Source organism: Coenobita brevimanus, chromosome 71, assembly GCF_032717465.1.
Source record: "Coenobita brevimanus isolate Jiangsu-jjx chromosome 71, ASM3271746v2, whole genome shotgun sequence".
NCBI lineage: Eukaryota > Metazoa > Arthropoda > Malacostraca > Decapoda > Coenobitidae > Coenobita > Coenobita brevimanus.
Window position 1 is genome coordinate 36742651 of NC_137024.1, and position 25787 is coordinate 36768437.

The following is a 25787-nucleotide window of genomic DNA, read 5'->3' on the forward strand; positions in this document are numbered from 1 at the left end:
ACTGACAAACATGACTGTAATGATTTTTTGAACATGGCAAAAAGAGGATAAAATAAGGACTAAATACTGTACATAGGCATTTTGCAAATTTTTTTGTTCATCAATGGTGAAGAATATTATAATGCTGATAGGGCAATTAATTAATGGGGGTTTTATTAGTAAAACTGCCAAATATCACAGAGATCAGATGAATACACTCCCCCTGGTTTCCCATTTCTTGCATCTCTTATATGCATTATGCATATATTATTTTTTCTCTGTAAAAACTAATCAACCAAATCTACTCAAACTTTGGGATGTTACTGCTCATATAAAGTAACAAAACATATAAAAAAAATCAGACAACTCTAAGAAAAACAAATGTACCTTCATAAGTTACAACCGTCCATTTCCCTTAATTGTATCAGGTTCTTCCGTCTGGAATTGTACAAAAGAACTGAAAGGAAGGTTCTTAAATCAGGTGATTAAAAGTTAACAAAAAACAACTGTATTTACATTTACTAACAATGTAAACAATGTACATTTATTTTTCATTTCGTGTATAAAAGCTCCAACTTGCTTGCATCTGTCAGCCTTAGTCATTAATGGTAGCTCTCTACACTGCTTGATCTCTGGCAGCCTCCCTGTTCAGTCCCTTATCTCAGTTGTCACAGTCTATGACCCCATTCCAGGCTTTATGTGGTTTTCCTCTTGCAACCCTACCTTCAACGTTCAGACCTCTTGCCTTCAGAACCCAGCTGTCATCCTCCATCCTCTCACCATGCCCGAACCATCTTAATGTACCTCTCCTCATCACAACACTAATAAATTCAAGTCCTTAACTTCCTGTCCACCCTCAGGCCTCTCATTCAAGGATGCATTACACATGCATCTAATCATTATCATTTCTGTATGTCTTAGGCAATATCTCTTCCTTTATCTGCAGGCCCAAATGAAGTAATGTACATAACCATGAGCTAGTACTATCTTTTAAAAGAAAGTCTGTAAATTATTTATTGTATTTATAAAGGCTCCAACATACTTGCATGTTTCAGCCTTGATAACCTAATAGCAGCTCTCGACACTGCTTAGTCTCTAACAGCCTCCCTATTCAGTCCCTTATCTCTGGGGTCATGACCTTGTCTCATGTCTTTTTTTTGGTGTGCCTTTCGCAATCCCATCCTTGAGGTTCAAATCTGAACCCTCTCACCTTCCACAAACAATTACCATCTTCCATCTTCAAAATGCTAAAATAAAAATATTGTAATTATGTCTAATATGCCCTGAATAGACTAGCAAGCTTACTGGTACAATATTTACCAAAATTTTTCATCTCATCCAAATTTTTTTTAAACTGTCTAAAACAGCACACATTTGTAACTTCTACTTAGTATTCTACAATACAGAACAAACCTCATACCTCAGTGCATTTCACATGATTAAAATTTTCACATTTTGGAAGCAAACAGATCTTGTTCCACTGTTGTACTGAAGCACTGTATCATTACTGCAGACTGCAGGGCTGACAAAGTTATACTAATGAATGATTTAAAAGTTTAAATTACCACAGTTTTGTCCATATGTATACAGTATAGTACTATAAAATCAGTTTAAGATGGGAGTAGCAATGTCCAGTGCCATTTATTAACATTCCCATGAACGTAATGTACGTTAATTCGCATATTACCCAAACATCAGTAAAATAATCAATTATGAGAGCTATCAGCACCCTGTATTATGCCACATTAGCTTTCTCAGTGATCAGATGTGCTCCTCGATGTTGCCTGACAGCCTCACCCATGCTCTCAAACCACTGTGAGACTCTGGTATTTTTCTTAACATCCTGGAAGGCATCACAGCCCTCTACAGCTGTTAGAACACCATAGATGGCAAGGTCTGCCAGGTTAGGCTTCTCTCCTCCAAGGAACTGGGTGCCCTTCTTCTTCAGAGCCTTCAGAAAGACGTTGGTCTCCTCGTAGAAGGACTGTCTTACATCATCCTTTAACTGATGTCTGTAAGAAATTAAACAATCAAATTTATTTGTAACTATGATTGAATACTATAGTGATTGGTTACTGCACACTTGGTTATAACATTTTCATTATCAAAGCTAGATGAAATCCGCATTCCTGCCATTTTCAAGCATTTTTGGGCTAAAAAATCATTGGTTATTGCACACTGAGCTGGTTTCTGCTGACAATGATGGTGCAAAATTTGTGGTTTCTGATAGCTTTGAGGGATCCAAAGATGAGACCCTACTCAAGGAGTTAATCCCAGGTAGTGCAGAGTGAAGACCACTGATTCTCCACCCCCTTGCCTCAGAACTCCTTACTTCAAGCCATCTCAGGTTGCTATACAGTACATATTTCTTCCTTATTTCATCATTTCCTATTAACCTAGCCATGCTTAGGCTGTGTGTGTTTTAGTTACTTACCCTAACAGTATGCATGTAGTTAGTGGGTCCAAACTGTTGTACACCACAGCACTCCTTCACTTCCCCATTTGTCAGTCTGTCTCTCCATGCAACTCTACATGCTCCTCTCAGATAACTCATTTCCACTGCTCTCACTCTTGACTTGTGTCAATCCAGCAAAGTCCATGCTTCGCTTCTATACGTCAGAGTTGGTATCACAATACTGTCTTGCAACAACTTTTTTACTTCTGTGCTCACTTCCCTGTTTCTTATCACTGCTTTCAAAGACTCAGTAACCTTTCTTCCCTGTTGCACCCTTTCAAGCACTTCATCCTCCAAGCTTCCATCCTTACTTATCACATTAGCCATAGACAGTAAGTATTAGGAGAAATACAATGAAGTGGTTTGGCCATGTGGGGAGAATGAAGAGTGAGAGACTAATGAGGAGAGTGTATGTGCGTGAGGTGGAGGGGTGGAGAGGGAGGGCGATGCCAAAGATGAGTTGGAGGGATGGAGTGGAGAGGTATATGAGAGAGGGGTGTGTAAGCTGGAGGGAGGGTAGCAAAATGATGGGGGATGGGGTGACATGGAGGCGATTTGTTTGTGGCCACCCCTTACAGGATTATATAAGGCGTCTGGCAACAGACAGAAATTGTTGTAAAAGGGAAAATTTGGGTTTTACAAGTGGGGTGCCCAGTACCAGTTAGGGTAAATCTTGAACACTGTTTTCAGTTGGCTGAAACAATGAGCAGGAGGTAGGTGGATGTTGGTTGTGTACACAAGGTTGGGTACAGGGGAGGATCAGAGAGAATGCTTGGTGTGTGTGTGTGTGTGTGTGTGTGTGTGTGTGTGTGTGTATTTACCTAATTGTGATATACAGGAAATGAACTACGCTCGTGGGGTCCCGTCTCCGTTTCCCAATAAGTCAAATTTAGCTTTAAAATCGTTTAAGTTTTTAGACTGAACAATCTCTTAGTCCAGGCTATTCCACAGCTCTATAAATCTATAATGAAAACTATATTTCTTGATATCCTTCCAGCAGCTTGGCTTCCTCAGTTTCATCCCTTGTCCTCTTGTTACTCTCTTATCCCATACAAACAGATCTTCTTTGTCAATTTTATCTACTCCCATCATGGTCCTGAACACTGTAATCATGTCGCCTCTCTTTCTTCTTTCTTCTAAGGAAGGCAACTCCAGCTTTTCCAGCCTCTCTCTGTATGACAGATCTGCCAGACTGGGGATCATTTTGGTTGCTGTTCTTTGTATTCTCTCAATCTTGTTTATATCATTCTTTTTGTGTGGGGACCACACTACTGCCGCATATTCTAACCTGGGGCGAATCATGGCCACTATCAATTTTTTTATCATCTCCTCATCCATATAATGAAAAGCTACTCTTATATTAGTCAGGAGTTTATACGTCTCTCTGTCTTGTTAATGTGTTTTTCAGGTGACAAACTCTCCTGGACCAGCACACCCAAATCTTTCTCTTCTCTCACTTTTGTGATTGGTTCATTACCCATCAAATAATTCAATGATGGCCTCTTGGTACTTTTACCCATTTCTAATATTTTACATTTCTTTGCATTGAATTTCATTTCCCACGTCCGGCTCCATTCGTGTATCCTATCCAGATCCTCCTGCAGCATTTTACAATCCTCCTCAACCTCTACCTTCCTCAAGATCTTTGCATCATCAGCAAACAGACTTGCATAACTGTTCACTCCATCTACCATATCATTTACGTAAATCAGGAACATTACTGGTGCCATACCGAGCCCTGTGGGACTCCACTTGTTACTTCCCTCCATCCAGACATCTTATCCTTTATTACTGTCCTCATTTGTCTGTCTCTCAAAAAGTCTCTCATTCATTCCAGGAGGTTCCCCTTCAGTCCTCCTATATGCTCTAGTTTCTACATTAGTTTCTTATGGGGTTCCTTGTCAAAGGCCATCTCCAAATCTAAATACACACAATCCACCCAACCATCTCTTTCCTGTAGCACATCACTCGCTCTTGAGTAAAAACTCAACAAGTTGGAAACACATGACCTTCCACTTCTAAATCCAAACTATCAGCCAAAATATTCATCTCTTCCAGATATTTTATCCACCTATCTTTCAGAATTCTTTTGCACAATTTTGCGACCATGCTGGTTAGGGACACTGGTCTATAATTCAGGGGTTCTTCCTTGTTTTCTCCCTTATACATTGGTACCACATTTGCCCTCTTCCACTCATGAGGCACTTTCCCCTCCTCCAGAGAACACACAATTAAACTGTGAATCATCCGCCAGTTGTTCTCTGCATTCTTTCAGTACCCAATTAAAGATTCCATCTGGTCCTGGGGCTTTCCTTACATCTTAAGTTCCTAGTAATTTATACACTTCCTGTACTTCCACTTTTATATCTTTTATCACTACATTTCTAGTCACTGCCTCTGCTTCCACAAACTCCTTTTCATTAGTGAAAACTGACTGGAAACGTTTGTTCATTATTTCTACAGTACCCTCGCGTCCAGCACGGTAATATTGTCATGCATGGGTCACGTGTTGGACCAAAAACGTGTTGGACTAACAATAGAGCTTATGGGGAAAAATGAATTATGTCAGCAACCCTCGGAAAAGTCACCCTAAATACCTACCATATACCTATACATATATTGGTACTATTGTAATTATAATAAATGGTACTGTGCTATGAATGATAACTAACCTTTTAGGATAGTGTTGGTGGGCTTGCTGGGAATGGAAGGTGGTATCCAAGGCTGTAGTTAGTCCTACTGGGTCCCCGGAGGATGGCTGCTGGTGTCACTAGCGGGTAATGGCTATTGCTCCTCCTCAACCTCCCTCATAAATCCTTCGAAATCAAACCTCCCTCATAAATCCTTCGAAATCACACTCAGAATCACTATCTTCGTCCATTAAACCTTGGCAAAATGCATGCTTCTCACACTGTTGCCAGAGCCCCGTCTCGTGACTGTGGAAAGTGATCGCTGTCGCTGACTCGGTAGAGAATAAGGAGAAGGAACTTTGTTTATAAACTGGTACGCACGCCGATGAGAAGGGTTTCAAAACGATTGATATTTATTCTAAAATATTAATATGTATTCAGTGTCAGGCTAAATGTTCAATGCTGTTCTCTGTCGAGTCGCCTGGGATTTGGTCACACTGTTTTCCCCATCGTATCCTCTGCAGGAATCCATCCAGATGAATTCCAAATGCCCATGGTATCATCGGCAATTTTACCACGTTACCATTCCAATTTACCATCGTATCCTCGGCAAACCTGGTATGAAGTGCCGTGTGATAGCCTTCGGCTGCCAGGATCTTGTCTTAAGTTTTTTATTATGATCACGTTGGCTTCATTCATGTCGTAGGCCTTGGCAATGTCAACTTTCCTCTCCCCTTTCTTCTTCCTCTCGATGCATTCTAGCTTGGTGGCCTGAGGGAGGTGCCGACGCTTCTTGGGGTTCTCAAAAGGCTTCCTAAGCATCGTCAGCAGGGTAAAATGCAGTAACAAGGGCAGAAAATGCAGCAAGAAAAAAGCACCTTCCAATGCAATTATGCGACTGAGTGGCTCTGTGGCGGGAGAAATGTAAACAAAACATCACGTGACACCAGAAGCGTTTTTAATTGGGCGGCATCACGATCACGTCACGATAGTGGGCAGGGAAGGCTACTTGATCAGAAGTTTTTCATTGGCTATCATCATCATGGGAGTGTCCAGTATGGCCGTGTTGGACCGGGGGTGATCGTGCTAGAGTGAACTCTGCGGATTTGGCCCACTTCTCGGAGCTCTGAGCGTGTTATGCTAACACACTCATGTTGCAGTAATTAAATCGTATTAAATAATACTAATTAATTGCTCACCGTGCTGAACTCGAATCGTGCTGGACTAATGCGTGCTGGACGCGAGGGTACTGTACTTGCATTGCCGCATCCTTATAGACCTCTCCTTCTACTTTCAGTTTGGTGATTCCTTCCTTTTGTTTCAGTTTACAATTAACAAATCTATAAAACAGTTTGAGTTCATCCTTACATTTGTCTATTATACCTTTTTCAAAATTTCTTTCTTCTTCTCTGCGTATTCTTGTATATTCATTTCTAGTTCTTTTATATTCTTCCTTAGTTCTGTTGTTACCTCTTTTTCTCCAATTGTTCCACACTGTGTCTCTCATTTTTTTTTGCTATCATACACCTATTAAACCACTCATTTTTCCCGTTTTCATTCTCCTTTACTCTTGGCACAAATATTTCCACTCCCGAATTATAGAAATCTAGAAAAATATCCCACTTCCTCTGTATCTCTCCTGTTTCTCTGAATTTTCTCCAATCTGCATTTTCAAAAATTTTTCTCAAACCTGTAAAGTTTTTGCTTTCCCAAAGTTGTACCTCCCCTGCCTATAAAGCTCGTCTCTTGGCTCCACGTTCCCTGTTATGATCTGGAACTCGATGACAACTTTTTCCAACAGGGCACAGATATTTCAAGGATTCTATTACATCAGGTTCTTTGGTAAACAGTAAGTCTAGTCTTGGTGGTGTGTCCTCACCTCGAAACCGTGTCTCTTCTTTGACCCATTGTGTCATCACACTGTTCATTGTTATATTTAATAATATAGTGCCCCATGAATCTTCACTGCCTCCTGAGTCCCATTCCTCCCAGTTCACCTCCTTACAGTTAAAGTCACCCATTAAAATTATATTGTTGCTTTTCTCAATCATTTTCTGTAAATAACTTGCCATGTCTGACAGCATTTCCTGGTATTTATCATCACTCCACGCTCTTGTCTTAGGGGGAACATACACTACTGCCATATCTCTCTTCTTGTACTAATTTCATATTTACCACTTCGGCCCTGTCTTCTCCCATTTCCACAGTATCTACATTTATGTTGTTCTTCACTGCTATCATCACTCCTCCTCCCGTTTTTTCTTTTCTGTCTCTTCTCCACAGTTTGTATTTACCATCTCCCATTTGAACATCAATATCTTCTCTTAACTTGGTCTCTACAAAGCACATAACATCAGGTTCATGTATCCTCAAAAGATCGTTGATTTCTAACCGTGCTGATATTAAACCATCAACATTAGTATATTCCACCTTAGAGTTATTTTCGATGTTTTCTATACCCTCTTTTCTCCTTCTCTCTGCCGGTACCACTTCCTTAATTTCTGATCTATGACTCTCCAATAAAACACTGTCTTCCCTTCCTCCGTTCTCTGTTCGTTTCTTACCTTTGCTTCCATTACTAAGTCCTTTATTTTAGCTCTTTCTTCCTCATTTGCATCTCTCCTTATCCAAACATTTTTTAACCCTTCCTTGTCCGATAATTTCCATGTTCTACTGATAATTTCGTTAACTGTTGCCTGGGACTTGAACTTTACCTTCAATGGCTTTGCCCTCCTTCCTCGTACTTTCCTAACCTAAACACCTCTTCAATCTCTTCTTGAGCTTCGTTGTTTCCTCCATGACTATTGATATTATTTATTTAACCTTACTCAGTTCTTCTCTTTCTCTTTTTGATCTTATTGTCATCCGTTTTTCTTTAACTCCTGATATTATTATACATTTTTTCTTATTTGCTACATCCCTAACTAAAGATTCTCTACTTCTTAGCACCCTAACCACTTCCCTCTCCACCTTTTCCTTGCTTTGTTGTTCTATAATCTCTCTCAAATTTACATCTCCCACTTCCTGAATTTTCTTACACCCCTTATGTTGCTCCTTGATTTCTTTAATGTGCTCGTCCTGTATTTTTTATTTGGATTCATACTCATCTAGTTTGCTTTTCATCCTGTCCCTTTCCTCTTCCAACCTCTTATTCTCTCTCTTAAGCTGTTTTATTTCATTCGAGGCTGATTCATTGTTGACTTTTAATTCAGTAACTTCTCTTTCCTGTTCTTCATTGCGTGTACAAATTTTTTCCAGTGTATTCCGTAAACTTTTGATCTCGTTTTCCTGCTCTATGGTACGTTCCTGTAACTCTTTAATTACTGCCCATACCTTTTTTATCTCCTGGACATTCCTTTCTGCTGTTTTCTCTACATCTGCTATTCTTGTCTGATTCAACTTAATACTTCCATTTCCAACATCCTTTTCAAAGAAGCCCTTGAACTCTTTCTCACCGATTGTAAACAATGCACCGTCCGTTTCCGCCATGATTCAACCATATGGAGACTTTCTGTTTTCATTATATCTTGTCCCTTTTATGACCAAAACTGAGTTTTTTTTTCTTACTACTGTCCGACGGGACCACCACTCACGCACTTATTAACACAATCACAAATAGGCTGAGCTTCCTTTCGTCGAAGATTCAGTAGTTATTTCCCACAATCCTGGAAGAGGTTCGTCTCTGTCGGCGACCTGTGTGTGTGTGTAATTCATCGGGTCGGTCAGGATCACTTGATGGTCGTGATGGTCAGCTTTTACCCTCCCGGAAGGGAGCTGAGAGCTCATATAGTCCGATCTAAGGGCAAGGCTGTGACCTTCACACACGCACACACCCGTCCCCTTGCTCAAGGGGGACAGTAACCACCCACTTCGTCAGTGAAACTTTTCGCAACCTGAGCGAGGCGCGAACTCCCGTCCACCAGTTGGCAAGCGAGAACGTTACCACTGCACCAGCGAGCGGTGTGTGTGTGTGTGTGTGTGTGTGTGTGTGTGTGTGTTTTACCTAATTGTATTTACCTAATTGTGATATACAGGAAATGAGCTACACTCGTGGGGTCTCGTCTCTGTTTCTTAATGTCAAAGTTAGCTTTAAACTCATTTAAGTTTTTAGATTGGACAATCTCTTTGTCCAGGCTATTCCACAGGTCTATACATCTACAAGGAAAACTATATTTCTTGATATCCTTCAAGCAGCTTGGCTTCTTCAATTTCATTCTGTGTCCTCTTGTTACTCTCCTATCCCATACAAACAGATCTTCCCTGTCAATTTTCTTTGCACTGAATTTCATTTCCCACATCTGGCTCCATTCGTGTATCCTATCCAGATCCTCCTGCAGCATTTTGCAATCCTCCTCAACCTCTACCTTCCTCATGATCTTTGCATCATCAGCAAACAGACTTGCATAACTGTTCACTCCAGCTACCACATCATTTACGTAAATCAGGAACATTACTGGCGCCAACACCGAGCCCTGTGGGACTCCACTTGTTACTTCCCTCCATCCAGACATCTTATGCTTTATTACTGTCCTCATTTGTCTGTCCCTCAAAAAGTCTCTCATCCATTCTAGGAGGTTCCCCTTCAGTCCTCCTATATGCTGTAGTTTCCACATTAGTCTCTTATGGGGTACCTCGTCAAAGGCCTTCTCCAAATCTAAATACAGTAACCCCTCCAATATCCGGATCAATAGAGCCATAGGCAGGTCCGGATAGTGGTCCTGTCCGGATATTGGGCCCCAGCTTATGGACTAGTACTTACGGACCCTAACTCTGAAAAACGCCTATACAACTCCCTCTGGACATGCATAGCACCTATTTAAGACCCAAATAACACCAATAAGGGACATAAAAGACTGAAATAAATGCAAAAGAACCATAAAATGAGGTTTTAGAGGTGAGTTTCTACAATATTAAACATTCTGGGTACTTACAAGTCCCTTGGTCTTGGACTGGTTTGAACCGCCAGTTTGCAGTCCACAGTTAATCCTCTGCACTCTAAATTCTAATTTCTTAACACTGCACAACACTGTAAATTCCTGTGTGTTCTAGTGGCAAGGTATTGCAGTTTATTCACTGTTTATTCACAAAAAACAAGCACCTGTGGCTTGCACTGTTATGAGTATCTGCTCTCCATCGGAGTTAAGCTGTGACTGTTGATGTTGGTGGGGTAACAGAGTTGCCAGATCGCAACAGCCACATTACCAATCTCCTCAACTTTCATTGTCAAATATAACTTTTCATTACCAAATTCGTAAAGCTAGCATATATTCTTCACTAATTATTTATACAAGTGGAAATACATGTAATCACTCTCCTTATAACTAACACCATGTTGATTATTTTCACACTATGTAGGGTAGCAGATTAATCAGAAAGAGCAAGCAATCCACCATCTCCATCCTGTGTATCCTCATACATGTGAAAAATCCATTTGGTAATGCATTATTCTAATGCATTACCAAACGAATTTTTCATTACCAAATTGGCCCACACTTGGTAATGAAAAATACCAAATGGCAACCTGACAGGGGAGGGGGGAGGGGGAGGAAGGAAGGGGTGAAGGGACCATGGTGTAACAGCTGTTTGGCGCCAGGCGGGAATTTCAAATTATGGGAGGGAAAAAAGTCAGATTTTTTTCGAATTTTTTGCAGTTTTTGGCCCATTTGGGGAATATTGGATCCCAGGAGGATTATGTCCGGTTAGTGGGGATGTTCGGATATTGGGTGTTCGGATATTAGAGGGATTACTGTACACACAATCCACCCAACCTTCTCTTTCCTGAAGCACGTCAATCGCTCGAGTAAAAACTCAACAAGTTGGAAACACATGACCTTCCACTTCTAAATCCAAACTGACTATCGGCCAAAATATTCATCTCTTCCAAATATTTTATCCATCTATCTTTCAGAATTCTTTCACACAATTTTGCGATCACGCTGGTTAGGGACACTGGTCTATAATTCAGGGGTTCTTCCTTGTTTCCTCCCTTATAAATTGGTACCACATTTGCCATCTTCCATTCTTGAGGCACTTTCCCCTCTTCCAGAGAACACACAGTTAAACTGTGAATCTTATCTGCCAGTTGTTCTCTGCATTCCTTCAGTACCCAATTAGAGATTGCATCTGGTCCTGGGGCTTTCCTTACATCCTGAGTTTCTAGTAGTTTATACACTTCCTGTACTTCCACTATTATATCTTGTATCACTACATTCCTAGTCACTGCCTCCGCTTCCACAAACTCCTTTTCATTAGTGAAAACTGACTGGAAACGTTTGTTCATTATTTCTGCTTGCATTGCCACATCCTTATAGACCTCTCCTTCTACTTTCAGTTTGGTGATTCCTTCCTTTTGTTTCAGTTTGACATTAACAAACCTATAAAACAGTTTGGGTTCATCCTTATATTTTTCTATTATACCTTTTTCAAAATTTCTTTCTTCTTCTCTGCGTATTCTTGTGCATTCATTTCTAGTTCTTTTATATTCTTCCTATGTTCTGTTGTTACCTCTCTTTCTCCAATTGTTACATGCCGTGTCTCTTTCTCTTTTTGCTATCATACACCTTCTATTAAACCACTCTTTCTTCCTGTTTTCTTTCCCCTTTATTCTTGGCACAAATTTTTCCACTCCCGAATTATACAGGTCTAGAAAAATATCCCACTTCCTCTGTATCTCTCTTGTTTCTCTGAATTTTCTCCAATCTGCATTTTCAAAAAAATTTCTCAATCCTGTAAAGTTTGCTTTCCCAAAGTTGTACCTTCCCTGTCTATAAAGCTCGTCTCTTGGCTCCACGTTCCCTGTTATCATCTGGAACTCAATGACCACATGATCACTTTTTCCAATAGGACACAGATATTTCAAGGATTCTATTATACAGTATCGGGTTCTTTGGTAAACAGTAAGTCTAGTCTTGCTGGTGTGTCCTCTCCTCGAAACCTTGTCTCTTCTTTGACCCACTGCGTCATCACATTGGTCACTGGTATATTTAATAATATAGTGCCCCACGAATCCTCGCCGCTTCCTGAGTCCCATTCCTCTCAGTTCACCTCTTTACAATTGAAGTCACCCATTAAAATTATATTGTTGCTTTTCTCAATCAGTTTCTGTAAATAACATGCCATGTTTGACAGCATTTCCTGGTATTCAACATCACTCCATGCTCTTGTTTTAGGGGGAACATACACTACTGCCAAATCTCGCTTGTTATTCTCTCCAGTTTTTAATTTCATATTTATCACTTCAGCCCTGCCTTCTCCCATTTCCACGGTATCTACATTTATGTTGTTCTTCACTGCTATCGTCACTCCTCCTCCTGTTTTTTCTTTTCTGTCTCTTCTCCACAGTTTGTATTTACCACCTCCCATATGAACATCAATATCTTCTCTTAACTTGGTCTCCACAAAGCACATAACGTCAGGTTCATGTATCCTCAAAAGATCGTTGATTTCTAACCGTGCCGATATTAAACCATCATCATTAGTATATGCCACCTTCTAATGATTTTTGATGTTTTCCATACCCTCTTTTCTCCTTCTCTCCGCCGGTACCACTTCCTTAACTTCTGATCCATGACTCTCCAACAAAACACTGTCTTCTCTTTCTCCGTTCTCTGTTCGTTTCTTACCTTTGCTTCCATTACTAAGTCCTTTATTTTAGCTCTTTCTTCCTCATTTGCATCTCTCCTTATCCAAACATTTTTAAACCCTTCCTTGTCCGATAGTTTCCATGTTCTACTGATAATTTCGTTAACTGTTCCTTGGGACTTAAATTTTACCTTCAATGGCCTTGCTCCTCCATCCTCGTACTTTCCCAACCTAAACACCTCTTCAATCTCTTCTTGAGCTTCATTGTTTTCCTCCATGACTAGTGATATTATTTCTTTAACCTTACTCAGTTCTTCTTTTTCTCTGTCTGATCTTATTGTTATAAGTTTTTCTTTAACTCCTGAAATTATTATACATTTTTTCTTATCTGCAACATCTCTAACTAAAGATTCTCTACTTCTCAACACCCTAACCACTTCCCTCTCCACTTTTTCCCTGCTTTGTTGGTCTACAATCTCTCAAATTTACATTTCCCTCTTCCTGAATTTTCTTCCACCCCTTATGTTGCTCCTTGATTTCTTTAATGTGCTCTTCCTGTATTCTTTATTTGGATTCATACTCATCTAGTTTGCTTTTCATCATGTCCCTTTCCTCTTCCAACCTCTTATTCTCTCTCTTAAGCTGTTTTATTTCATTCGAGGCTGATTCATTGCTGACTTTTAATTCAGTAACTTCCCTTTCTTGTTCGTCACTACGTGTACAGATTTTTTCCAGTGTACTCCTTAAACTTTTGATCTCGTTTTCCTGCTCTATGGTCCGTTCCTGTAACTCTTTAATTACTGCCCATACCTTTTTTATCTCCTGGTCATTCCTCTCCACTGTTTTCTCTACACCTGCTATTCTTGTCTGGTTCAACTTAATACTTCCTTTTCCCACATCCTCTTCACAAAAGCCCTCAAATTCTTTCTCACTGATCGTAAACAATGCACGGTCCGTTTCCTCCATGATTCAACCATATGGAGACAGTTTTCACTTTATCTTGTCTCTTTTATGACCGAGACAGCGGTTTTTTATTAATTACTGTCCGACTTGTGTGTGTGTGTGTGTGTGTGTGTGTGTGTGTGTGTGTGTGTGTGTGTGTGTGTGTGTGTGTGTTCTTACCTAATTGTATCTTTACAGGAATGAGTCAAGCTCGTACTGTCCCGTGTCTTAAACTATATTTATCGTACATATCCTTAAATTTGTGAATTGTTTTGGCACACACTATTTCATTCCGTAATGCATTCCATTGATCAATTGCTCTGTTTGGGAAACTGAATTTCCTTACGTCTTTATCACCTCTCTTCTTATGCAGTTTTTTGCAGTGTCCTCTTGCTGATGCTTCTTCATATGTTATGTAATCATTTATGTCTATTTTCTCCTTCCCTGATATGCACTTATATAGCATTATCATGTCACCTCTTTTCCTTCTCTCCTGTAGTGTTGGTAGATTCAGTTTATTTAGTCTTTCTTCGTAGCTTAGGTACCTTAAGATTGGTATCCATCTTGTAGCGGCCCTTTGAACTTTTTCGATCTTGTCTATGTGTTTTTTGAGATGAGGACTCCAGACTACTGATGCATATTCCAGGGTTGGTCTAATGAATGATGTTATCATCCTTCTTGGCATGTCTTCATTTATGTATGTGAATGCTATTCTCATATTTGCAAGCAGTGTATACATGTTCCGTACCTTCTCGCTGATGTGGTCAGCCGGAGATAGTCTGTTATTGATAATCACACCTAGGTCCTTCTCTCTTTCTGATGTGTATAGGGTTTTATTTCCTAATGCATAATCCCAATCAGGTCTTTTTCCACTTTTACCAAACTTAATTACATGACACTTGTCCACACTGAATTCCATTTGCCATGTATTACTTCATTCATGAAATTTATTTAATTCTTCTTGTAGCTCTTTACAAAAGTCTGTGTTAGTAATTCTCCTTTGTATTTTTGCATCATCTGCAAACATATTCAGATAGCTTTCATTTCCAGTGTTACTGTTTATATCATTTATATACACTAAAAACATGATTGGTGCCAGCACTGAACCCTGTGGTACTCCACTAGTCACTTCTTTCCATGATGAGTAGTTTCCTCTTAGTACTGTTCTCATTTCTCTTTTTATGAGAAAATCTTGCATCCAACAAAACAGTTTGCCTCGAATTCCTCCTTGATGGTACAGTTGCCATAAAAATCTTTGGTGTGGTACTGTGTCAAATGCATTCTTGAAATCTAAATAGATACTGTCCACCCATCCTTCTCTTTCCTGTATTGTGTTTGTTACTCTGTCATAGTAGCTCAACAGATTAGTAACACATGATTTTTCTTTTCTGAAACCAAACTGTCTTTGTTATCATACTGTGTTCTTCTAGATGATTTACCCAAACTTTTCTTATAAGCTTTTCTAATACCTTGCTTACAACACTGGTCAGTGATACTGGTCAGTAGTTGAGTGGATTTTGTCTATTTCCTTTCTTGAATAAGGGGACAATATTTGCTTTCTTCCAAATATCAGGTAGTTTACCTTGACTCAAGGATTTCTTGAAAATTAAAAATAATGGTTTACTTAACTCCTTTGCACATTCTCGTAGTACCCAACATGAAATTTCATCAGGACCACTTGCTTTTCCTCTGTCTAATTTACTTAACTCCTCTTGTATTACTTTTTCTGTTATTTGTATATCTGGTAGTATGTGTGGACATGCATGTTCCACATAGTCCCACTCAAAATTTTTTTCTTTTGTAAAAACTAATTGGAAATTCTTATTTAGCGCTTCACAAATATCTTTCTCTTGTGTATAGGTGATTCCCTCGTCCGTAATGGATTGTATTATATCTTTTACTTTGGTTTTGCTTCTGATGTAGCTGTAAAACACCTTTGGTTGATCACTACTTTTATTTATTATATCCTCCTCAAACTGTTTTTGGGCTTCCCTCCTTATTCACGTATAATCGTTTCTTGCCTGTTTGTAATTATTATACGCCCTTTCACTATTGTGTCTCCTGTATCTATTCCACAACAAATCTCTTCCTTCTTTTGATTTTTTACATTCTGTATTGAACCATTTCTGTATTTTCTTATCTGCTTCTTTGTGCTGTGGGATGTACTTCTGGACTCCTGTTTCATAAAATTCACAAATTTTTTATATACAGCATTTAAATCTTGTCCTCTAAGCTCATTTTCCCAATCAACTTCTAAGAAATACTTCTTTAGGTCTGAATAATTTCCCTTTTTATAGTTTAGTCTCTTTTTGTAACTTTTATTGCTGTTAACTATGTCATATGCTATCCTGAAGTTGTAATTTAGTACTGCATGATCGCTTGTGTGTGTGTGTGTGTGTGTGTGTGTGTGTGTGTGTGTGTGTGTGTGTGTGTGGAATGTCATGAATGTAATAAGGGTGAGTGAAAGCATTATAGTAGTGAAAATTTTGTTTGGTAGCTTCATGATTTCACTTATATCGGCATATGCTCCACAGGCTGGCTTGGATGATGTAAAAAAAAGATAGCTTCTGGGACGACAATTCGTGTAATAAGTGGTATGTGGGACGATGAGATAGTACCAGGACTTAAATGGTCATGTGGGTGAAGCAGCTCAAGAGGTACATGAGGGACATGCACATGGTATGCAGAAGGGTGAGGCACTTCCGTCATCACTTTTGCAACCTGCAAATTCTGTAATGGGATTTTGTTTGCAGATTTGCATTTGCAACAAATTTTATACAAATTTGTGGTTTTGCGTTTTCGGAAGTACTTCCTCAAACGCAAACCTGCCTGCAAAGTAGCCTGACCTCTAAGAACTTTGAGTGATTTGTTTTTATGAAGGGCAACATGGACCTGCTCAGGATGGAGTTGTCTCAGTTGTTGGAGGAGTTTGGCTGTGACAGGAGTGGGGACTGAGGAGGGTAGAGCCAAGGAACAAAGGTGGACTGGTGTGTCAACTTGTTAAGTGTGAGCTGTGAGGTGTAGTAATTCAAGTCATTTATCTACAATAGTGAATGATTTACTCTTGTTTTGTAGTAAATACAGCTAATATACTAAGACAATAATATTTAAAATACTACAGCAGCCCATAACGGCTGAACTCATAATTAACAACTTCACTAATTGGCGAGTTCTTCCTAAAAACAAAAAAAGCCAGATAAATACAGAAAATAAACTCGAGGAATATGAACTGAAATGGTAAGGTCTTTCTGTTGAAAGTTATATGTACATTAAGTGCTCACTTTTTTGTTTCTTTTTGTGTGTACTGTATATGAGAAAGACAGAATATTGATGCAAACAATAATGTATTCTGTTAACCCCTTAATAACCCCTGTCACTGAACAACCCTTTATAGTACTGTATAGGTATACCCCAGTTTAATGATGCAGTTGGTTAAGTAAAAACCCTTTGTTAGGTGGGGTATCGTATCTTGGGGTAGATTTAACATGTAAAGTATAGGGATGCCTTTTTGAGCGTTGGGTTTCCCCTCCAACCAAATCCTAAACCCACTCAAATGAGTTCAAAAACAAGTTTAAAACCAATCTAAATGGCCTAACAGTTGTAAAAGGAGCTAACCTAAACCTAACACCTGTAAATAACTTGCCAAAACTAAAAAATAAAATCTGAAAATTTTCAAATATAAGTCTGGAAAAAATCAAACTTAGTAAACTGTGCCCCAAAATGACAATGTTCACCCACCTATGGCTAAAACATATTAATTTAACCCGCCCCGTCCCGGCCACTTTTCGACCACTGGTACCCCCCAATCCCGGGCAATTTTTGACCTTTTTTTTTTTGCTAAAACTTTCGCTTTTGGTGAGAAACATCGAAAATTCATAGAGAAATCGCTCACCTGAGGTTTAAAATACTCATTACAGGTAGGAGAGCCTCCTTACTTTACTGGGTTTTCTATCAGGCTGGTGCCAAAGAAAACGAGTTCTATGGGAGGATAACTATTTCACACCACTCATAAACGGTATTTATTTATTTACTGTTACGAATTTATATGTAGTACAAAAGTATATTGGTTTTCAAGCAGTAATATAGGCATTATAAGCATTGTTTCACTCGCTAATACCTGACCTTTTTTTGCCACATTACCTGATCATCATTTCTAACTGTTTCTTCCTCTAATGCTATGTAAAGTTTGTCCTCCACATTGTCATTGATTGGGGAATCACTCTGGCCCTGAATTTCGTACCGTGGCATGACATGGCTATACTGGCCAGGTCACTGATAACAGGTGAATTGCTGAGAAAAGGGCATGCAGGGGGGGGGAGGAGGTCATGCTGGGTAAGACATTGTCTCTGCCTGGCATCTTGTTGAGGCAGGTGTCCCGTGTATACGTACCAAAAATGACTCGCGAAAATTGAAAATTGTGGAAATTATGAACCTTGCAACTGCAGGACGTTGAAGTACGTCCTCGGGATTAGCTGTGACAAAACGTGAGGACGTGGAAGTACGTCCTCGGGACGGCGCGGGTTAAGGCTAAAAACAATTTATAAATAAACCTAAACAGTTTTAGTCTTAAATATTATCAAAATCAGTGAAAAAAAAAACACTCATTGTTAAACCAGGGTTTGGCCATCAATAGGCGGGGTACGGTGGTATTTCTACCCCCATCGATAAGCCAGCGTATCGCATCTAGGGGTATCGTATATCGAGGTATACCTGTACCGGTGACAGTGACATCGAGTTAGCGCACATTATTAAAAACTGTGAACAATTATGGGATGGGAACAAAGGTCGCTTGTATGTTTACACGACCTACGATACCATCCCAGGCAGTCAGGTCTCAGATGTTTTCGCCCCTATGGCACACGCACTGTAATTTTATCAATTCTTCTGCAAATCATAGCAAATCACAGGATGGGTTCAGAAGGCTAAAAAACGTATTACTAGGTGCGCCTGATGATTTTCTTGACATCTGTAAGAAAAATAAACTGATTTTCGAACTCTTAAAAAATCGTTCCAGGGCCGGCCAGGGGTGCATGCAAATTTCTAAACCCACAGCCATTGAGGGGTTATGCCGTTAAGCCATACCCAGCCATGCCACGTTGTGTACACCGCTTCCCGTCCGATCAGCGAAGTTAAGCAACGTTGGGTCTGGTTAGTACTTGGATGGGTGACCGCCTGGGAACACCAGATGCTGTTGGCATCCCTACGTGTGAAGTGGGGTTGGTGGAGGATTAGTGCCCTTCCCTGTAAAACAATTAACTCTAAGCCCTTGACCACCCCGTTTGGGATACATGGCGTCTGGCAATGGATGGGTTAGGTTAGGTTTGGTTAAATTATTAGGTGGAGTTAAACTAGGTTAGGTTAGCTTTAGTTAAACATTTAGGACAGTCCTTCATGCCATTAAGCTGACGAATCACACAAGAGTTGGCACAGCTGAACAGCTAAAAACAACGGGGTAAGAGATTTAACAAGAAATGTTTATTTATGGGTAATGCATCACAGTATCATTGGTTCATAGGCTATGCAATTACCAGTAAATATAATTTTCAGGAAGGTGTCAAGAATTAGCAAATTTCAAGAATTAGCTAGGGAATTTGGAATGTAGCCCTTGCTAATTTGGGGTATTACAGTATATAGTTTCATATAAATATAATTTTATATTCTGGGTAGGTGGGGGCACTCATCATCCACTCACTCGATGTAGTGCTGCTTTGGGTGTCTTCCCTTTCCTCTTGTCCTTCCTTCTTCTGTCTTTCTTTCCTTCATTTTTTCCACTTCCTTCTGCCTGCAGGCGACTTTTCACTTTCTCTTCTGTCTTTCTTTCCTTCATTCTTTCCCCTTCCTTCTGCCTATGAGTGACTATAGACTGAGTGACAAGCCAAATGGTTTCCTGTACATCAGGAAACCATTTACTACGGTGGGTGGTAACCATACAACCAAACTATGGCGCCCGGTGGTTTAGTGGGTAATTAACCCTTTAACCACGGGTGTCATTCCAGAATGACATTGCAAAAACTGGACCAAACCGCGGGTGTCATTCTCGAATGTTTGTGAATATTTTGAATACCCCGCGTTTTTCCCGGGCGCCATTTGTTTCAAGGGAGAGTAGCTATTAAGTTCTTTCACTCCAGCCAACCCCCACCTCCCCCCCCCAGGGCCCCACCTCCTACCCCCTGGGCCCCCCACCCCACCCCGGACCAAACACGCATCAGTATCTGTCCAGCTGTGTGAGTGACAACACTGCTGGTGTGGAAGTGAAGTGCAGGCAATTACAGTGCCTTTTACCTGCCTCAGTGAACACAAAGTGGGTGTTTATCGTATGTGCAGTGTTCATATATGTTTATAGTATTATTATCAGAATGAGGTTGGCATTTGGTAATGGTGTGTGAGCGAAAAATAGTGATTACAACACCGCTGATATGGCAGTGAAGTCCGGGCAATTACAGTGCCTTTTACCTGCCTCAGTGAACACAGAGTGGGTGTTTATCGTATGTGCAGTGTTCATATATGTTTATAGTATTATTATCAGAATGAGGTTGGCATTTGGTAATGGTGTGTGAGCGAAAAATAGTGATTACAACACCGCTGATGTGGCAGTGAAGTGCGGGTTATTACAGTGCCTTTTACCTGCCTCAGTGAACACAGAGTGGGTGTTTATCGTATGTGCAGTGTTCATATGTGTTTATAGTATTATTATCAGAATGAGGTTGGCATTTGGTAACGGTGTATGAGCGAAGGTAATGGTGTGTGAGCGAAAAATAGTGATTTTAGATCGCTCACTTCTAATGGCACTGCCCATCCAGTGATAGTCAACGAAATCATGAAACCTATATCATTGCAAAGCCGAAGGTTAGTACTTTCTAATGGTACCTTATTTTTCGCTCTAGATTTATTCTGTGCAGAGTTATAAAGGTTTAAAGTTTGTTTACATTTTGGTCGAAACCCCCGCGGGAGAGGACAGTCGGGGCAAAACAATGCCCGCGGTTAAAGGGTTAAGGCGCTCCAATCGGATTGAGCCTGTGTGGGTTTATATCCAAGGGGTGGTTGGGGTTTAATGCTCACATAACGCCACTCAGGGATGAGTGAGGCTGGTCACTCTCATCTTAAATGTCAGGACCAACTTGCCTAACCCCAGACTCCTCTGCTCCTCATGGGGCAACATAGGACTGGATGATGGATGGATAATTTTATATACAAATGGTTTGCTTTTGCGTTTGCATTTGCAGAACCGCAAATTTCAGAATGTTTGCGGATTTGTGGTTGTGTGAGGTAATTTTCTGAGTTTGCAGATTTGCATTGCAGAAGTGAATTTCCGTTTGTGATGCCCAACTCTGGCATGAAGAATGTGGACGGGGAAACGATACTCAAATTTGAGGAGGCAATAAACATTATCATGTGCAACATGCAATTTAGGAAAGAGAAAGTAGGTTGATTACATATGAGTTTGTGGGATATAGTATTCAGACTGACTATTTCCAGTCAGGAAGGCTGATAAGAGGCTGGTGAGGAATGATAAAGTTATACGAAGTGAAGAGAGTGGGCACAATACTTAGTACAAGCACTTGTTTGTGACATGGTGCTTATGGAACGGGTGGTGAAGAAGACCTATGCACCAAGGAGAAAAATAAGAAAGTTGAAAAACCAAGCAGTAAGGAATGCCTTCTGTAATCAGATGAGCAGAGTGGTGGCTGAACAGAGAGCTGTTGACAGAAGTGTTAATGAACAGTAACGAGCTCTCACGAACAATCTCCTGAGAGTTAATGATTCAGTAAGTGGATGGCCATGGGGTCCCTCGAGAAATAAGGTAACACGGTGGTGGGCTGAGGGCGTAAAAGCTGCAGTTAACCCTCTCAAACTCTTTTGATGCAACTTGAGCTGAACTGCTTCCGAGTACTGCATGACCTCCACGGGCTGGCCAAGAACTTATGCGCCACACACCCCTCACTCAGTGAGGTGCGTGGCATCGGAAAATGTTCCCATTCAACTTTCTCCCCTGCCCTTATTTATTACTGTACTGTTATGAAATTGCTACATGTTATATATGAATAAATTATCTTCCTTAAAAAAAAAAAAAAAAAAAAAAAAGTAGAGAAAATAAAATATCATATGTTATCATCATCATCCAGACCTCCTTTCCCACCCTAGGGCAGGGTGAGGAGTAGCAACGTTGAGACAGCCCAAATCTGCCCAGTCCAATGGGCCACACTTCCATTCACTCACCATTCAAGCCCCGGGAATCCTGGCTCTATCAGATACGCCAAAAACATTCACCACTTTCTGTATCTTTACATAAACATATCTGATAGAGTCAATTCGGATGCTGTCATGTTAAAAAAGGGTGCCAAATCCTTGACCATGCGCTTCTCCTCACAATATTCATCTAGCCAGCTCGATCTCTTGTCGGTCCCATAGCCTCACCGACTTCCAAACCTCTCTTCCTCACACACTCATCCACCATATCCCTCCACCTTCTCCTTGCTCAACCTTGCCTACTCCCCCCTTCAAATTTGCTCAGATATACCTTTTTCACCACTCTATTGTTATCCATTCTCTCCACATGACCATACAATGTAAGTACACTCTTCAATTCTGATGTCCACAGACTTCCTCACTCCACATCTTTCACAAATCACATTATTTCATATCCTATCCACTCTCTGTACTCCACATACATTCCTCAGCAGTCCCATCTCCACTGCTCTTACTCCTGACTTTTCATTTTCATGCCACACCATAGTCTCATATCCATATGTTAAAGTTGGCCCTAAAACTCCTTCATGTAAGCCTCGTGTTGCTGCAACACTCAAGCCTCTGTTTCTTATCAAGGCCTTCATTGCACTGGCTACTTTCCTTCCTTGTGTCACTATACTTTCCACTTTTTTGCACATTTTCCTCTCTTTTCTATCACTGTACCCAGGCATTTGAACTCTCACCAATTCCAGACTCTATATTCACAGTAACATTACCCTGGGAGTCACCTTCTCTCTCAATAACCATCACTTTACTCTTTTCTACATTTACGCTCAAGGCACGACATTCACAGACATCAGCAAAATTCTGCACTAGTCTACGAAGTTCTTGTCCGGTATTTGCAAGTAGTACTGCATCATCATCATACAACAAATCTGAGATATTCCATCCATCACCATTCATTACAAACGCCATCCACCTCTCCATTACTCGTGTTTTTACTTCTCATATCACCCCATCCATATACTGTATATATATACTGAATAACCACAGGGAGATCACACAACCTTGTCACACACCCACACTGATCATGAACCATTCACTTAAATGCTCATTTACCCTTACACATGCTTCACTACCATCACAAAAACTCTTGACGGCACCTAGCAGTGTACCATCTACACCATACATACGCAAAATCTTCCACAATCCTTCTCTGTCTACTTTGTCATATGCTTCTTCCAGATCCGTTAATGCCAAAAACACCTTACAGTCCTTCTCACAAGCCTTCTCCACTAGCTGTCTTACTGCAAAATATTTGATCCACACATCCTCTGCCACTCCTAAAGCCACCCTGCTCATCACTCACTGGGATTTCTGATATCTCTTACTTTCTCTACAATAATTCTTCCATATACCTTCCCTACCACACTCAATTAACTTATGCCACGATAATTCTTGCACTCAATTCACTCCCCTTTATTTTTGTACAGGGGTATAATCAGCGCCTTTTTCCACTCTGCTGGCACAGATTCACTCATCCATGCCTTCTTACATATCTCCAACAAACACTTCATTCCACTCTCTCCATTACTCTTAATCATCTCTGCATACACCTCATCGACTGCAGCTGCTTTCCCATTTTTCAGCCGTTTCACAGCATTCTTCACTTATGCGAGTGTCACGTGTCCTATCACTGCATTCCTTCTCTGCACACCCCCAAAACCAATTATGTTTACAGTGGCTCTGCTCTCTCTATTCCCATTCATCAGGCTTTCAAAATATTTTTTCCATCTAGTCCTTACTTCATCCCCATGGGTTAATAATCTACCACTTACATCCTTCACACTTTCACAGTTCTTTCTGCTGTTACTTCTATCTTTCTGCACCTCTTTCCAGAATCCATCCATCCATCATCCAATCCTTTGTTAACCCATGAGGTGCGTAGAAGCCCGGGGCTAGGCAAGTTGGTCCTGGCATTTAAGATGAGAGTGACCAGCCTCACTCATCCCTGAGTGGCATTACGTGAGCAATAAACCCCAACCACCTCTTGGATATAAACCTTCACCGGCTCAATCCGATTGGAGCACCATTATTACCCACTAAACCACCAGGTGCCAAAATTTGCTTATATGGTTACCACCCAGTGTAGTAAATGGTTTCCTGGTGTACAGAAAACTATTTGGCTTGTCACTCAGTGTAGTCACCCACAGGCAGAAGGAAGAGGAAAGAATGAAGGAAAGAAAGACACAAGAGGGAGTGTAAAGTCACCTGCAGACAGAAGAAAGAGGAAAGAATGAAGGAAAGAAAGACACAAGAGGGAGTGTAAAGTCACCTGCAGACAAAAGAAAGAGGAATGAATGAAGGAAAAAAAGACAGAAGAGGATGGATGGAAAGAAGGATGGAGGAGAGGAAAGGGCAGACACCTGATAATAAGTTCCTATTTTCAGTGCAATTTGCATTCATTGTTCTTTGTAGATCATTATTTCCTCCTCCTTTTTCTTCTTCACTAGTCTCTTTATGTGCTTCTAGCTCTCAATATATTCAGTTCTTATTTCAACTGAGCCCCTGTTCTGTAACACCACTCCAGCCACTTGTTCCTCTTTTCCTCTACTGCTCTCTTAACCTCTTCATCCCACCATGCTGTACCTTTCTTCTTTGTTGTTACTCTTGCCACACCACACACACCGTTTTAGCATTCCAAACTATGCAATCCCTATGTGCATTCCACAAGCTGTCCAGATCCATTTCATTCCAATTCACTGTTGCTAACTCCTCCTCTACTTTGGTCCTGTAATCATCTGCCATTTCTTTCATCTTCAGCTTCTCGACTTTCAGTCTTCCTCCCTGACTGCTCCTCTCTCTTCTGGTCCACCTCACTCCTCTCAGCTTAATCCTGCATTCTACAATCACATGATTTGACAGACCTCCACATCGTCCTTTCACGGCCCTTGTATCGGCAACTATTCCCTGCACTGACCTCTCTATGAGCACATAATCAATCAGGCTTCTTTCAACACGATCCCCATTCCCTCTATACGTATATATTTTATGTGCATCTTTGTGTCTGAAATACAAGTTACAAATGCACAACCTCCTTTCCTGACACATATCCTTCAGTCACTTCCCATTTTCATTTTCTCCTGGCACTCCATTACAACCCATTATTTCATCATCAGGACTAGTGCCTATTCTTCCATTCATATCGCCCATTATATAACTAAAAAAATATATAATAATTTGGTTTTATGCCAGGTATCCACGAAGGGCTAAGGCAATGCCTCTGGGTAGAGGACTTTTGGATTGGAGCGTGTAGCATTTTATGACTGGATGCCCTTCCTGATGTCTATCAATGACCCTGGGTGGATTTGATCCTCCGACCCTTCAGTCAGAGAGGAGCGCTCTAACCCACTGAGCCACTTTATAGCTCCTGGGCATTTCTCCCACTGCTTCATCCAGCTCATTCCAAAACCTGTCTTTCTTCTCTCATTCCTGTCATCACACAGTGCATACACTACAATCACTGCCACTTTCACCTTCTGAAACTTGAACCTAACATACATACATCTCGAGCTGACACATTTGTAATCTCTCATTCCACTCCACCAAGCTTCATTCATCAACAACTCCTTCCTTGCATCTTCCTCGCCCATTCATGCTCAACCTCACACACATTACACCCTCCCACTCCTCCACTTCACACCCTTTCATCTTTGTTTCACACAATGCCATCACGGCATATCTCGCACTCTTGAACACGTTCACCACTTCCACCCTCTTGCTCTTCTCAGTCACACCTCTCACATTCCACATGGTCATGCAAATCTGCCAATTTGGTTGGGGCCCTGGGCAGGTATTGGGCCCTCCGAGGCACTCCAAAACATATGCCATGATTAACCCCTTAACCGAGGGGCGTCACTTGCGTGACGCTTGGGAGCAAGGAATCAAATGGGGGGGCATCACTTTTGTAATTCTGTTTATTTTGAATTTGCCTGGGCTTTCAAGTGGTGGCT

The 25787-nt window shown here is 40.7% G+C and overlaps 1 protein-coding gene and 1 pseudogene across 1 annotated transcript in view; one reads left to right on the top strand and one right to left on the bottom strand.

Moving 5' to 3' along the window:
- Positions 1-453: 453 nt before the first annotated feature.
- Su(P) (prostaglandin E synthase Su(P)) overlaps positions 454-25787 on the bottom strand; it is a 108077-nt gene continuing 82743 nt past the window's right edge. The window contains exon 6 of the mRNA XM_080277931.1: positions 454-1991. Coding sequence (XP_080134057.1) covers positions 1715-1991 — 277 coding nt within the window. The 3' untranslated portion in view covers positions 454-1714. The remainder of the gene's footprint in view (positions 1992-25787) is intronic.
- Positions 18666-18786, top strand: LOC145406912 (5S ribosomal RNA; annotated as a pseudogene).